The sequence below is a fragment of the Lissotriton helveticus genome, chromosome 12 (genome assembly GCF_964261635.1).
Source record: "Lissotriton helveticus chromosome 12, aLisHel1.1, whole genome shotgun sequence".
Classification (NCBI taxonomy): Eukaryota; Metazoa; Chordata; class Amphibia; order Caudata; family Salamandridae; genus Lissotriton; species Lissotriton helveticus.
The window spans coordinates 249154660-249171273 of record NC_136073.1 but is presented as its reverse complement, the minus strand read 5'-3'; the positions used below and the strand labels follow the sequence as shown (position 1 = coordinate 249171273).

Below are 16614 nucleotides of genomic sequence, written 5' to 3'. Positions count from 1 at the left end.
ACAGAAAAGTGAACATTGTGATGCAAGGGTCTTCCATGCTTATTTCCAATTGTCTTCAACCAAATAGATGTAGAATCTAGATTTATGAAACACAAAAATCCAGAATACCGGAATTAGAACATAGCTATGGGAGAAGGGAGACTCCCGCTCAAGTCAAGTATAGCAAAGTCTGCTAGCTAGAAAGAAGAATTTCTTTCTATAGTCCCCTCACTCACCAGGGTTGGCCTTGGTGACATGCTTCATCATTGGGGTCCTCTCAGTCCTCTACGGATTGAGGCGTGCTACGACTTGCGGAGTTACGTAGGAGCACTTATGTGAGATAAATGTGTAGTGCAGTGATGTGGAGGGGAAATATTTTATTCTTGCTCCTAGTTGGTATATTAAAAGCAGGAGTAACTACTAGGGAAAAACAACATAACCATGATGAGTTAGGCGTCCCTAGTAAGGAAGGAGGGTGAACCTAGCTGAAACCTCTACCTCCCCCATTTTTTGATTGTGAATCTAGATTTATCACATGCATTTCAAAGAAAGAATGCACACAGCTACGACAGTTACTATACTGTCAACACTATACATTCCAATTAAACCACAACAACAAGACAGAATGGGATGGGGCTCGTCAAAGAGGAAGCTATATCATCAGTGTGCATGACCCCCCCTCCCACCCCCCAAAAAAAGGAAAAGGTGTTAACAGTCTTTCGGCAAAAAGGGGGCGCAGCTCTATTGATATGGCACATGCATGGGAGAGTTTGGCTGACTGTATGAAAGAGTTGGACCTGGTCAACCCGGGGAGCTCCCCCAGAAGCATGGCCATTCAAGAGGAAGGTGAGATCTATGGGGCTCTGGCGGAGTAGCTAGACTTGAGCCCGGGCACTCGAAAGGATGTTTGAACACTGGACATTCTTTTTGTCGGGACTTCAAGGAAAAAGTAGAAGGTTGGAGATATACAGCACAGCTTTGTTTTAAAGAGAGTTGTAGAAGATATGCAAGGGTATGAGACGGGGATTATGTGCTTGTTGGGGCAAGGGCAATTGAGTTGGTGTTCATGCAACTGGACTTGTATTGGTTAGGTCTTACACATCCTGAATAACTGCTTGGGTACAACCCGTGGAGGGGCATTCTAAGATATCTCTCTGTTTGAAACTAATAAAAATGGTGTGGCAAAAAAAACCTAGTATTTCGGCAAAAACCAACAAATTGGGCAAGTCTGCTTCACAACAATACAGGCACTCTAGTGCAACATTATTCAACACAAGCAACTACTGATGTGAATCCATGGAAAGTACAGCATGCTACATTGGTCATGGCACAAATGAATATTTGTTGATCGCGGTATCTTACAATGCGGGTTTTACAACGCAAGTCATTTCAACGACTTGCGCTGGACTTAGGGACAGTACGATTTACTATTCCAACACCAGTCTACGTATAGTAGGGAAGGTGTTGGATAGTAAATCGTATTATTCCTTAGCTTGCAGCGCCCTCCAGCGCAAGTCGTTGAAACGACTTGCATTGTAAAACCTGCGTTGTGAACCTACCGCGGTGAAACACCCGCGTAGTTAAGGTCGTCTCCCGGCACAAATAGTTTGCAGAAACAAAACCCAACTCAAAGACCTGATAATGGATGGTAATCTTTTTAGATTGAAGAGACAACCCCCTGAGCTTGTGAGGAAGGGAAAGTTAACTCAATCAAAAGAAAGTTCACAAAAACATAGAAATTCATCACCTCCTCGTAAAGAAGGCAATGTTCCTGCGCCTTGTCGCATTTGGTCATTTGTTTGCGCTTTATAAGTTGGTCATTCATTCATTCCTACAATGGTGAACTTTAACAACTGCTCTTTCAAAATAAAGGAGTTCAACAGGCTATGCTAGGCTGTGCTAAAGTTGGTGACCTGTGCTCTGGAACAGCAGAATTAAAGAGCCCCCAATGAAGAGCATTTTTTTGTGGTTGGTATGAACTTTCAAATGTTATAAATGAGGTCTGAGTGTAATGCACATAATGTTGTGTAGGTTGTTTTTACTTTTGTACATACTGATGTAATTTTATTATGATGTACAAATGTATGCATTATACAGTACGGTACCAAGATCAATTGCTTTTTCCATTTATGAGATACCAGCCGAATATCAAGATATGTTTTATGAAGTGTTATGATTTACTATTTTTAGTTGACTGGCCATATGCCTTATAAAGTTTAAGGGAGCCCTTCGGGCCCCTCATTCACCTTCCAATCCCCTTAGTAAAAATGATATTTCCGGGGGCGTGGCTAGCAGCCATCGATGGCGGCCGCAGCTTAGGGAGGCTCCAGCGGTAGGGCGGCTTCCCACCTAACTCCGGCACTTTAATCCGTACATTTACCCACGCTTTCGGGGCGGAAAGGGTCTGGTGACCGTGCGGCGCCCAGCGTGCAAGTTTGAGGGAGTCAGCGGCTCCGCAACCGGCAAAGCTCCGAGGTGCGAGGCGGAGCCTACGGCCTTCGCAGGGGCAGCGAGATATCCTGTGGACGGTGGCTGGGCGGAGGTGAGGTGAGGCCGGGCGCTGACGCCGGAAGTGGCGGACCCCCGGCGGACTCGCGGAGGGCGCGAACGATCTCTCCCCCCGGAGAGCCTGTAGACCGGCGGAAGGAGAGGAAGCCTGTGCCGCGATCCCAACGCGGCTCCTGGGACGGGACAGCGGCCGGGAGCGGCGGAGTGGCCTGCGCATCGGCGCACCCGGGACTCGGCCATCCGACACCCCAGGCGGGTAGGTCCGCCACTGAATGCAGAGGAGGGGGCCCCGGAGGTGTATGAGGCGGGGACCGGGAGGGGAGCTCTGAAGTGGGCCGCGAGACTCCGCGAGGGCCGCGCCCCCCCCCCACGTTCTGAAGCCCGTCGGCCACCTTGAACCGACCGTCCCGCTGGGGGCCTCCGCAACGCAGTGCAGCACAGACACTAGGTGAGGGGGGCCAGAACTACGAGATTTTCGGATCGCCTGGGGTGTTGGTGGACCTTGACAGTGGGGGTCACACAGGCGGGCTACGGCACAAGTGAGAGGAAGTAGCGAATCCTGAACAGCAGCCGTCGAGTACACAGATAACATCCAGGAACCACGGGTGCACCTTTTGGCCCGATCGAATTGCAGGCTGTCCAAGATGGCGAATAGGGGCCCTAGAAACAGCTCCACGCAAGCAAAATTAGAAAAATTTGCCTACGACAAGCTCACCCCCCCCGCAGGAACAGCGCAGGCAGCTCGTGAAATCGGCAGACGCGGAAGGGACGAAGAAGGCTACACTAGAGGATGTCCTGACGGTGCTGGCTCAGGTGCAGGCGACGGTGGGGGCGACGGCGACAGAAGTTACCCTTATCCGCGCAGACCTCCAGAAGATTAACGAGAGGGTGAAACAGGTCGAGGTGGTAACCAAGTCTCTGGTCGAGGACGTGTCAGACCTCCAAATTGAAATGGGGAAACTACGGGCGGACAACAAACTACTCAAGGAAAAGCTGGACGACCAGGAAGGACGCTCGCGACGGAACAACGTCCGCATTTTGGGGGTGCCGGAATCTGAAACTACGGGAGCCATGGACCTCTATGTGGAGGATATGATCAAGAATGGACTGCAACCGAAAGGCCTGTCGCATTTCTTTTCAGTGGAGAGGGCACACAGGGTGCCGGGGGGAAAGCCGAAAACAGGAGGACCCCCGAGGCCGATCCTGGCGAGACTCTTCAACTTCAGAGACCGGGACGCCATTTTACAGGCGGCAAGGGTGGCGCCGGCCATTCAGATTCAAAACTCGAAGGTGTCCTTCTTCCCGGACTACACAGCGGAGGTGGCCCGAAGGCGGAGGACCTTCCACGAGGTAAAAAAGACGTTACGTGAAAAAGAGCTGCCCTACTCCATGCTATTTCCGGCCAAGCTCCGGGTAGTTGCTGATGGAAAGGTCTGGTTTTTTGACTCCCCTGAGGTGGCTAGAGACTGGCTCGAGGGCTGGCATACTGTGGACAGGAATCGGAAGAACCACAGACGCAATACGGATCACAGTGCAGACAGCCGGACGGGGTCCCAAACCTCGGGAAGAGGAGGGCCGGGGAGGTCCCCAACTCAGGAACTCGTGGAAGCGGATGGAAATGAATACTTGGAATGAGAAAGTGGTGTGCCGCTGTCTCTTCCTTAAGGAACTACTGTTTTTGTAGCTGCAATTGGACGCTGGCCTGATTTGCCCCGGGAGTGAGCAGGGATGCCGCCTGCCGTGGGAGACATTCTCCCCCCTACACGCAAGTACTCTGGTTTTGGGAGGGGATAAGCACTCTGCTAAGTTGGGGAGGCGGGCAGTTGGAAGTCCGTTAGGCAGGGGGGCAGGGAGGGGGGGTTGTTTTGAAGTTGATTGGAGCACACATGTATGGTCAAGAACTGAACCTCAACACTCACGCGATGTAATAGATCATTGGTTGAAACGAAGGTGTAAGGGCTGCTATATCGGAATGCAAGCCGAACATTTTAGAGACTTTATTGCCACGCATGGCGGTTAACCCTTCAATTGCACTGGGGGACATAGACCCGAATCCCCGGGGACCCCCCCTAAGACTAATGACATGGAATGTACGAGGGCTAGGGGATAAGATTAAACGGGGATTAGTGTTGACCGCACTGAAAAGACAGAAACCCACTATGGTGATGTTGCAAGAGACACATTTAACGGGTGGGACGACTAAGGCCATGGATAGGAAAGGGTACAAAATGCTAGTACACTCGGAATTCACGTCCGGATCACGGGGAACCGGTATACTAATACAAAAATCCTCACAGTTCATTCCGCTACAGACTAAGATTGATGATCAAGGCTGCTTTGCCACAGTACAGGGGCAATGGGAGGGTAGACTCATTAATCTGGTATCGGTATACATTCCCCCTGCGCTCCACTCGGTGCAGCTCCCGAAATTGGCTGACTTTTTACTGGCCCTTCCTGGGGGAGAGGTGATTCTAGGGGGGGACTTCAACGCCATAGTGGACGCCCAGCTAGACAGATTCCCGGTGGGTGGCTCCGCCGGGGGATCTTCCCACTTCCAGCGCTTCATGTCTGCCATGGGTCTCAGACATTCATCTGAAGTCCTGTGGGAGGCCTACAAGGCGGTATTTAGGGGACATGCGATAACCTTGAACGCGGGTCACAGGAAAGAGAAAGCCTTAGAACTCACCACTTTAGAACTCACTTTACAGGAACTGACGACAGCACACGAACGGCAACCCACGTCCGCTACAGCACACACACTTACCATCCAACAGCAACTCTACACGGATCATTTAAGAACTCAAGTGCAAGGCCACGTCTCTGACGCACATAATAGGGTCTATGAGGTAGGGGATAAGGCGGGTAGAATGCTGGCCTGGTTAGACAAGCGGGAGGGTGGCTCCAGGGGCATCCAGCAGGTGAGGAGCAGTCAGGGGGTGTCCCACACGAGCCCTGAACTAATAGTCGAGGCGCTGGCGGCCCACTTCGAAGGGGTATACACCCCTGAGCGGATTGTGACAACTGAAATGGCCAGAGAGGCATTGGAACGGATTGAGGTCCGGACACTCTCCGCAGAAGCTACGGCTGATTTGGAGGCTGACATCACAGCAGAGGAGATACAGCTGGCGATTAAGGCATTGAACCCGGGCAAGGCACTGGGCCCAAATGGTATACCTATTGAGTGGTATCAGGCAAAGCCCGAAATACTGAGCACTCATCTTCTAGCTATGTATGAAGAATGTCTGGAAAAGGGAATGCTCCCGTCAGACCAAAGACTGGCCACTATAGTAGTAATCCCTAAACTGGGGAAACCGCCGGAGGACTGCTCCTCTTACCGTCCCATCTCGCTGCTCAATGCGGAAGTCAAGATCCTCGCCAAACTCTTGGCGACCAGACTTGTACCGCATCTGCCCGATCTTTTACACCCAGATCAGTCCGGGTTCATGCCTCACAGGAGCACGGCGCTGAATCTGCGCCGACTACATGGGATACTGGCGCGGACGGCGGCGATCACGTCGCCGGCGGTTATACTGACCCTTGACGCCAAGATGGCCTTTGACCTGGTGGAGTGGAATTACCTGTTTGAAGTCCTGTCTCGGCTGGGATTCGGCCCCAAGATTATGGCGTGGATGAGGTTATTATACACTGACCCGGTTGCCCAAGTGGTTGCCAATGGCCATATCTCACGCACATTTCCACTGGGGAGGGGCACTCGTCAGGGGTGCCCGCTCTCGCCACTGTTGTTCGCAATTTAGTTGGAACCTTTGGCCACCCTGATACGAACCACTCCACTGTTGAAGGGGATTTGTTGGGCGGAGGGCTGGGAGGACCGGCTCTCCCTTTATGCGGACGATATGCTGGTATATCTGACCGATCCGGAAGCGGGGGTGCTGGCCCTTCTACAACTCTGTGACAACCACGGGCGAGTTTCTGGCTATACGATCAACTGGACCAAGTCGGAGATGTATGTCCTACGGGGCCCGACTCCAGTGCTGGAATTAGAATGCCCTCTGAGGATCGCAGGGTCCTCATTCAAATATTTAGGCATCCATGTCACTAGGGATCCAGCGGAGTTTATGGACAAGAATTTGGGGCCCCACATTGCGCGGCTAAAGCAGGATGTTAAATTCTGGGCGGGGCTGCCCCTTACATTGCTAGGGAGAGCCGCTCTGTATAAAATGATGTCCTTACCCCGATTTCTGTATGTACTCGAGAACACCCCCTATCCAGTGAACCCTAGATTCTTCCAAAAAGTGGCGGCGCTGGTGTCGAATCTGCTGTGGGGCAATCTCCCACCACGTATCGCACAAGCCAAACTGAACAGAGGATGGTACGACGGAGGAATAGCGCTCCCCAACCTGAAACTGTACTATTGGGCTGCGCAACTAAAGCATATCAACTACTGGATACATACTTCCCAGTCCGAGCCGGCATTTCAAGCAGACAGGGCGCAACTAGGCACGAACACTCTACTGGCCCCACTATATGATAGTACTAAAGCGCGCAAGCTGGAGGGGCCCACCAGACTCACTGTGGCGCTGTGGCATACGGCAACAGCAACGTTGGGCTGGAAGGGGAAAGTAACGAACCTTACGCCACTGTGGGACTCAAAAACCTTTGGCAACATGCGAAGCAGCAGAGGCTTCTCTCACTGGGACTTGATAGGAATCTCCACAGTTGGGGATCTTTGGGAGAAGGGTGCAGTAGTTCCGTTTGACAGATTGCGAGAGCAATATAACCTGGGAGAGAGGGAACTCTACAGATACATCCAGATACGACATGCACTGCTAGCGGTCATTCCCCTTGACAGTACTTTGCCGGAGGCATCCCCACTGGAAGACAGGCTTCTTACGGAATACATGGTTGAGAGGGCAACCTCCCTTACGTACCGTAAACTACTCAACAACCTACCGGATCCACTAGTTAGACTGAAGGAGCAATGGGAAAGGGACGCCGGGGAGATGGACGAACATGAGTGGAATGAGGCGATAGCGTCTCCCAAGGAAGTGGGTATCTCGGCAAGGCTGAGACTAGTGCAATTAAAAATCCTGCATAGAGTTTACTATACTAGAACCATGCTCCACCGCATACACAGAACACAACACCCTTTCTGCCTTCGTGGATGCGGGGAAGAGGGCACATTTTTCCACACTATATGGGACTGCCCCTGTATCCAGGAGTTCTGGCGACGGATCATGCGGACGATCTCACAAGCGTTGGAGACTCCGCTGTTGCCCGATCCGAGGCGGTGTCTCCTAAATATCTGGGAGGCGACCGACGTCTCTAGACATAACCTAACATGGGTCACAGTGGGCTTCATAGTGGCCAAACGAGACATAGCACAGAAATGGGGCTCAGCCGATGCACCAGCGGCGACACAGTGGGGCCTCAACATGGATAGGGTCATGGTGACGGAGCGAGCAGTATACTCCAATAGGGCGTGCCCGGGGAAATGGAACAAAATTTGGTCCAAGTGGAACATATACAGAGGGGAGATTTGTGATCCCTTAGCAGAGGAGGAGCAGGACGAGTCTGAAGATGATGAGGATGCGGGATAAGGGGGCCACTTGGAACACACGAGGGAGAGGGTCCACGGAACTTAGATTGCATTGACACACACCGGACTTGTCCTGGGCGTCAGAGTGGTGGCGTCACCATGGGGAAGATACCTGGGAGGTCCAGCACACACCTGAAATTAGGTCTAGGGGATGGGTGGAGGTTCAAGACAGGGAATGAGTACAAGGGGGGATCGTCCCTAAGTGGTCGTGGAACCTAAGTACCAATATTGTACGAATATAATGTGCTTCTTTATGTTTTCTGTTATGTTCTTGTTTTTGCAAAAAAGGAAAAAACAAAAACCACACTTGATTGACTGAATAATGGAATAGCTGTACCTTTCTCTGAGACTGTGATAATGTACTGTGGGAAAACAGATGATTAGATTCGCACTGGTTATTGCTGCATGCTGACAATGCTACTGTACTGTGCTGGCGGTCAGCCCGATTGGGTTTCTGGCCTATAGATGTGTAACTTGAAAGGTACAATAAAGGTTTTTGGGGAAAAAAAAAAATGATATTTCCATTTGTTAATGGAGAAATAGTTTTCAAATCTTTCTCTTGCACTTAAGACAGTTGTGTTCATATGAACAGGCAGCACCAGCTGATCACCTATCCATGTCTCCATAAACAGCAGCTGCTGAGCTAATGTATGTGCAGCACTTGCACCAAGACACTGTATTAATTTCTTCTGGTGGGGCCCTGTTCTGTTACTTTTTGCTGCATGACTCGAGCATCACAATGTCAGTCTTCTCATGCCAAAGAAACTCTTAAATGAATGGCAAGGAGGCACCTTGAGGTCCTGAAGCTTGAGCCGCAGGTGGATGAGCCGCACCACGGCGTCCTTCTGCCTCTCCGAGTGCTCCGGGAGGTCTAGGATGGCCTGCTTGCACTCCTCGATGGCCTGCCGCAGCTGCTGCACGTCTGAGGTCAGGAACAGGCCCTGCGAAAAAAGAGCATGAACAGTGAAATGGAGAGAGTTTTAGCCCCCGCGCAGACATTCTATTCCTTGTTGCAAAGTCATCTTGTGTGCCCTGTAAATGCACCCCAATTTTTTTGCTGACTGGTACTGATGGAATCTGACTGTGACTATCTCTGGGCTCTGTCTAACCAGGCACAGGGCCAGTGCTATGTTGAAAAAGACAGAGAAAAAAAACAGATACATGAGGGTTCACTATATATTAGGGTACACTTATAATTGGCATAACCTACCCTATAGGTCTGTAGTACATAGTAGGGTAGGGGGATTAAAACTACCTTTAAGCCCATAGTACATAACACGGCATGGCAGTTTACAGGCCAGCAGCCTTTGTTGCACTTGCATGTGTGCACTGCTGAGTGTCTGAGGTCTTTTTAAACCAGCCCTGTGTTACAGCACTGCTTTAAAATGTAAATTGTGTCTAAACAAAACTTGGTGGAAGGGGCACTAACAAAGTAATGAACAACAATAATATGGCATGTTATGGACCCAGGGTCTCCCTTAGGTGTCCCAGGGTAGGAGGGCATGTTATTATTAGGAGGGCCCTTATAAAAGCTGTTTTATATGCACTGTGGATAGAGAAACTGCACATTTCACTTTCCTCACTGTAGTAAAATGCGTCCACAAATCGACTTTGGATGCTCAGAGCCCTGTGGAGTGAGTATCTACATTATAAATGCTTATTCAAGACCCCTAAGTGTCCCAGGCGTGGGGGTCCTGTAACTATAAGCAGGGGACTTATAAAATATATTTTATATGGCCTGATAATGGAGAAATGGCACATTGGAGTTTCCCAATTGTAGATGCCGAGCCCCATAGGATAACATGTAAATAGTTTATGAATGTATAAAAATTGCTAGGAATTAAATAAATACCATTCAAGGACTTAGGAGAATGGTATTGATAAATCCAACAATATGCCATTGTACAGTATACAGAAAAGACTTTAGAAGTCTTTCTTGTCTGTAAGCCAAAATTCAGCCTTCCTGCCCTCTTCCCTGATTGGTCAGAGTTAACAGGATTAGCCAGGCTGCTTTGATTAGGTGATAGCCTCTCGCTGGGTGAACCCCCTATCTGATAGAGAGACCTCTTCTACACAGGAATGCCAGGGTGGGGGGGGGGTACAGGGGGGGGGAGGGAAGTCGTAAAATATGAAGCTTCAAAGGGGGAATGGACAGACAGGAAATGCCATGCCCATCTACCCTCCCCAGGCCCTTTGACCCCGCCAGGTGGCAGACTTAACCCCTTGGGTGCGGCCGCGATTCTGCGCCTGTGCGGCATTTTCGAAGTGGGCGGGTTCATGACGGCCCCCAGCCGTCATCAGCACACGAGCCCCGTGATTCATGACGGCTGGGGGCCGTCATCAGCATCGAAGGGGTTAAGACAGGAATTTGCAGATGAAAGGGGAAGGTGAGCTATGGAAATGAGCCATACTTTAGATTGGTTTAACTAGTTCTTGCTCCTTTGCTGAGATTTCAGCTTTTTTTTAATTCTGGAGAAATAGTGCTTTCTGGGAAAACTTTATACCACACTTTGGAGGAAGCTGTCATACTCTGGGATGCTGCTTAAAACTGAAAATAGAAGAAGGCTTGCCAAGCTGGAAACTTGATTTGCACCATCAGGCCCTGCATGCTGATGAACAGCGCCTAGTGCATTATTTGGAAAGACAGCCCTTTGGATGTACCTTGCTTCACAGAGGAATAAAGAGTGGGCTACAGGTTTAACACCCTGCCTGGGGTGTGTCTAGTGGATTCGTAAGGGTTTTGTCCAGATGCATTGTGGGAAATTTGGTCCCAACCATTCAAGGACCATCTTGGAGATTCCAGACCCTTGGATTGTGTTTTGGACACTTTGGACCCTCAAGAGGAACTTCAGGAAGAAGTTAGAGGAGTTTGGAGCAACTCTGGAAAAGGTCTCTATAAGGGGGCACACTTAACACGAGAGCCAAGCCATCAGACTTCAACCGCAAGCCGGCCTGGCCTACTCGTTCGTCCAGCTAAAATGCTCCGGAGGCCCGACTTCCAGAGTTTGACTGGGAGCTCCCTGGAAGGAAAGCTGGCAAACCCTCAACAAACCCAGACTGGTCAAGATAATTGAGGAACCCGGCAGAAAAAGCTCCAGAAAAGCTTCTAAGTCTGAAGGTAAAATCTCGAAAGGGGTCTACTGCAAGGGTTATTCGAGCAGGGCTCCATTGCGGTCAGCCTGAAACTTTGACTTTGTCTCGTTCAAGCACGACCAGATGTCCCAGGGTGGCGCTATAGGTTTCTAAGTGCTATATAGTGCTAAATCTTTAAAAATTAATGTCTCTGGTTCCCTACATTGGACTTTTGTCGTTTTGGTGTCATTTTAAAAGTAAAAATATTTCCTAAAGGTGGCAGTGGAAGGCCTGGACAGACGAGTGGCAACAGAGGCTATGGACAGACAAGTGGCTACAGGTGTTAGGACATGACCATAGATACTGGAAAAAGATCCCTGGACAGGCATTTAACAAGGGATGTCCTGACCAGACATTGGTAATGCATGCCATGGACAGATGCATGGTATTGCATGCAACGGACGGACGTGTGGTAATGCATGCCATGGACAAATGCTTGGTAACTCATGCCATGGACAGATGCGTGGCAATGCATGTAATGGACATACAAGTGGTACCAGATGCCTGAGAAAGACAGATGGCAACAGATGCCCTGGGCAGATATGTAATGCAAGCAATGGACAGATGTGTGCCAATGCATGCCAAGGACAGACAAGTGGTACCAGATGCCTGAGAGAGGCAGAGGGAAGCAGATGCCCAGGGCAGAATGATGGCAATTAATGCTGTGGAGAGACGCGTGCCAATAGAGGCCATGGACAGACCAGTGGTACCAGTTGCCTGAGAGCGACAAATGGCAACAGATGCCCTGGGCAGACTGGTGGCAATGAATGCTGTGGACAGATGCGTGCCAACACATGCCATGGACAGACAAGTGGTACCAGACACCTGAGAGAGACAGATGTCAACAGATGCCTTGGGTAGACTGGTGGCACTGACTGCTGTGAACAGATGACAACAGGTGACAGTGGTTGCCCTAGATTGGCAGGTGGTAGATGCTCTGTGTGCCCTAGATACACAGCTGGTGGCAACAGACTCAGTCTCTGAAAATACATGAGAGGGGTCTACTGTAGACGAAGAAGCACAAAGGGATGCTGCAGACAAACGGCCTACAATGCATGTATGTTGTAGGCTCACCTCAGGCCGTGAGAAATGGTCTTCTGCCAGCCCCAGGTCCATCACTCGTTCTGTGCAGTGAAACTCTGGCTCAAAGTGAGAGGATGCCATCTCTAGAAAAGGCAAACACACAGGAAGAGATTGGAGGTTAGAGGTATAATCAGAAAAGCTGCAACATACATCTTCAGGCAACACAGCACTGTACATGCAGGGTACAAGTCATAAAGCGACTTCCATCAACCTTTACAGCACCATTTGCACATTCCAAAAGAACATTTACATTCAGATTGCATCATCATTTCGACTAGTTACACAAAATGCCGCGCGCCTTCATTGTCACTGTGCATGTACTTCTCCTCACATTGTATAACACTGTGATACCCCACTGCACTTTACAGAAGGTTACATTGCTCAGCACCATCTGTAGGTCCACATGAGGTTTTACAAATCACTCAGTATCTTTTATATAGAGCATTTGCAGCACTAGCAGGAAGGTATCACATAATACAGAAAGTTTTGTAGACTGCACATCACAGAGCACCTCGCATCTTCAGACCTCACAGCATTAAAAGGCAGGTTAAACATCATGTACCTCACAACACTTACAGACAGGCTCCACATTAAACATCAGCTGCAATCCTCATAACTCACAACACTGGCAAGCAGGGAACACAATCACAAAAACACACACAAAACACACCATCTTCATCCTCAGGCTTCACAGCACTTACCAGGAGGTAACATATATTGCTTCTTTTATCACAAAACCTTGCAAATCACGGCAGCTTCAGCCATACAGCACTTCTGCGTTAAGACTCCCTTGACTTACGGGCAGTTTACACAGTTGCTCAGTGCCTTGGATAGTCTACACTTTGAGGGTTTTGGCTGACCACCTAACTGCGCGTCAGCACTTTTAAATAGGATACACGTTGGTCTCACAATGACTCCTGCTTTCACTTCCTACTACCCACATCCTGATCTTCTAAGCTCTAGCTCTTGAGTCTCAATGAATATTTTGTTTATTCTCGAAGCAACCTGTAAAACACAGTCACCTACGAGTATATGGAAATACACTAAAAAGTACATGCACTGGTAAAGCGTCAGGATGCCCTCTGGGTGACAGGTCTGCGCTCTACAAATACACTAAATAAATAAATAAATAAAGCACATTGACACTTTACAGTTTAAGATAAAGAGGCCTGGTCTGGAGACTGATCCAGATGAAGCGCCCTCTCAGAGTCGTATGAATAGTCCCGATACCTGTCCTTACCCAATCAATAACAACCACATGAGTGCTGGAGGAGGACTGACTGACATCACTTTAATGGGTCGGCACACCAGAACTACATGAATGAGGTGGCACAACATTTCAGGCATCATAACACAAAGGAAAGCAACAGGAAGCTTAGTCCTTGTATAACTTGGGGAACGGATTAATTGCCAATCTGTCCAAAATGAAAGTCATGACCTTTGGGAAGAAAACTAAATTCATGGGGGGGTACCTAGGAGATACTACAATCGAAATAGTGAAACGATATGACTATCTCGAGTGATATTTGACAGCAAGTTATCATGGTGAAACCATCTAGCCAGTAGAAAACCTAAGTCTACGATGATCACCAAAGCGGTGCCAAGATTTGCAAATCTGTTCGGCGGGAAAGCAATTCAGCCATCATTAAAAGCATTAAACATGAACCTGATGCCATATTGGTAATATACATCTGCCGCACTGAACCACAGGACCATTTTCAGTCTCGATAAGATTTTTATGCAATGTATGTAACCTGCTCCATCTTCGTACAGCAAACCCCCGCCCCTCTGTGTCATAAGACTAGAATTAAGCCTAAAATTTCTGTTATCACTCTACTACAGAAGCACCATGAATTACTTCTGTGAACGTGCTAAAGCTGATCCAACATCATTAAAATACTCAATCTATCAGGAAGCAAGCAGAACTACACACCAGGACTTATAGTTGCACACATTACCAGCAAGCTTAGAATCCTATGATTTAGTTGATCCACAGACACTGGTGCAGATGATCCACCGGCCTCGAAAATCCAACTCCATGGTACCTTTCCTTTAAACAGAAGGACTCTGACCTTGCACAGGCCACACTATACAACCATATGGACTTAGTGTTTCATACCTACGGCATCACTGTGATCAACCGAAGAAGCCTAAAGGAAAATACTTAACTTGTATATATTCTCCATTGTATCATTGACTACGTATTCTGTTGTATATCCCCTTGCGCCGCTCACATTGTTTTTCACCCCATTGTGTCACTGAGACATTCACTGCCACAAGCTTGTTAAGTGCACACTCATGCTCTAGGTCACTTTTGCATACATTGTATTGTAGTGATGATACAACTACTTACAAATAAGAATTCACTTTCTACCTACAAACTTCTTGTGGTCTCCCTTTCTTCCCTTCTCCGAGTGATTAATACCCTCCTTGTATGATGGAGAAGTGTGGCTCAATGGTTAGAGCGGCAGACCCTGATGCAGAGGTCTGGCCCGGGACCAGGGTTCAATTCCTGCCTTGGCTGGTCTCGGCGGATCTTGGGCTCATAATTCCTTGGACCTGATTTCTCGCCTCTGTGCCTACTCTAAGCATGGGCCCCACGCTGCAACTCTGGGCAATAGCTTGCTTAGTCTCCACAACAGCCCCCTACAGCGCTAGGGATGCCTGGTTGCACCCTGGGGATGCCCAGGAGTGGACATTTCACTGGGAAAAACCAGGAAGGGTTCCCTAGCGGTATGAGTACAGCGCCAGGACACTCAGGAGTATCAGTGCGCTTTACAAGTACGGCTACGTTTACAAGTACGGCTACAAACTTCTTGTGGTCTCCCTTTCTTCCCTTCTCCGAGTGATTAATACTCTCCTTGTATCTATCCTCTAAATTGATTACCAGTTGAGACATTGTATTTTTGGCTACATATTCTACCCGGGTCTCAACTAGATTAACGGGTTTACTCCAGTTTCTCGATTCCACCATAGAGGCAAAAGCACAAGATGAGCATGTCGAAACAAGGAAAGCCATCCAATAGTAAGCAAGCAAATAAGAGTAACATTAAGGTCAACCAATGGTAAGCAACGGATGGGCTGCACATCGCTCAGTGTTCATGGTAAAACAACACTATATCTTACACAACCAGACACCTTATGCTCAGCTGGTCCTAAAAAGCACACTGGACTGGGGTAAGGCAGTAATCCAAAGTGCGGGGTCACTGAAAGTTTGGAACCTTGAGCAGGATAAAAGTTGTTATAGCATGGAAAGTAACTATGATTTATCAGCGGTCTACACCAGGGTACTCCAGAACTCCAAAGTCGGTCCTGGAGGGCCGGATCCATGCCAGATTATTATCATGAAAAGGTAGGAGGTGCCTCCAAGGGAATTGTTTAGAGAATGAATTTTTATGAATTAATTAAAAAAGACTTAGAAGGACAAATCAGTGGTCCTATAATGGAATAACTCAATGATAATATGTTCTACTAAAGAATACACATTCATATTCAACATAAAACAAACACAAAACATAAACAGAGACCAGGTGTATATGAAAATATTGAATTTGTTGAATATATTATCATATCATCATTAGATAAATGTAGTTTTCTTAAAAATCTGGCATGGATTCGGCTCTACAGGACCGACTTTGGAGAACCCTGGTCTAAACTATTAAAGTTCCACCTAGGGAAATGGTCTCAGTAATCAGTTACAAAGCCCGCCATTGCTGTTGCCAGTAAGATCAAGTTCTTAACTCATGATCATGTCACTTCTGATCTTTATCTAATTGAAGCATCTGATTGCACTCTGGTTATTTCCCTAGGTAGCACCATTTTTGCTTCAGTCTCCCAGTGAGCTTTTACACAGTTCAAGGTTGTTTTTTAAGTCATAGCCTGACACTTCTAAAAGAAAATATTTTACCAAATTACCAGTTTTGCGTGACTTACACATACTGCCAATTGAAGCTATAGATATCTTAATTTTCTGTTGTCTCACATTCAAGGCTCACCACCTGGGATATTTGGTTTGACCCACCAAACTACTGACCACCTTTAGAGGTACAAGAAGGCCGCATGATTGAAGATAAACTACATCTGAGACCCCAAAATTCAAACGTTCTGTGGCTCTGAAACGATCCTTCACTGATCCTGCCAGCAACCTCTGGAACTGCTTTCATTCTCAATCTAACCAAATCTCCTGTCCTTCAGGAATAGTCTGTAAAGACATCTCTTCCGTCTTCATGTAAACTAATCCCAAATCAGAAGGATACCCGTTTATTAATTTAAAAAAAGGAATTAATCATATTGGACAGTGATCGCAGTTTTCAACTGTGATTTACCTTCTGGTCACAATTGATCAATTAACGTTC

General features: G+C 48.2%; 1 protein-coding gene across 3 annotated transcripts in view; it reads right to left on the bottom strand.

Moving 5' to 3' along the window:
- DEF8 (differentially expressed in FDCP 8 homolog) overlaps positions 1-16614 on the bottom strand; it is a 231440-nt gene that overhangs the window by 172958 nt on the left and 41868 nt on the right. For all 3 annotated transcript variants that reach the window (XM_078670285.1, XM_078670288.1, XM_078670287.1), the window contains exons 4-5: positions 12251-12342; positions 8836-8985 (exon numbers count right to left, since the gene is read on the bottom strand). In XM_078670285.1, coding sequence (XP_078526411.1) covers positions 8836-8985; positions 12251-12342 — 242 coding nt within the window. The remainder of the gene's footprint in view (positions 1-8835; positions 8986-12250; positions 12343-16614) is intronic.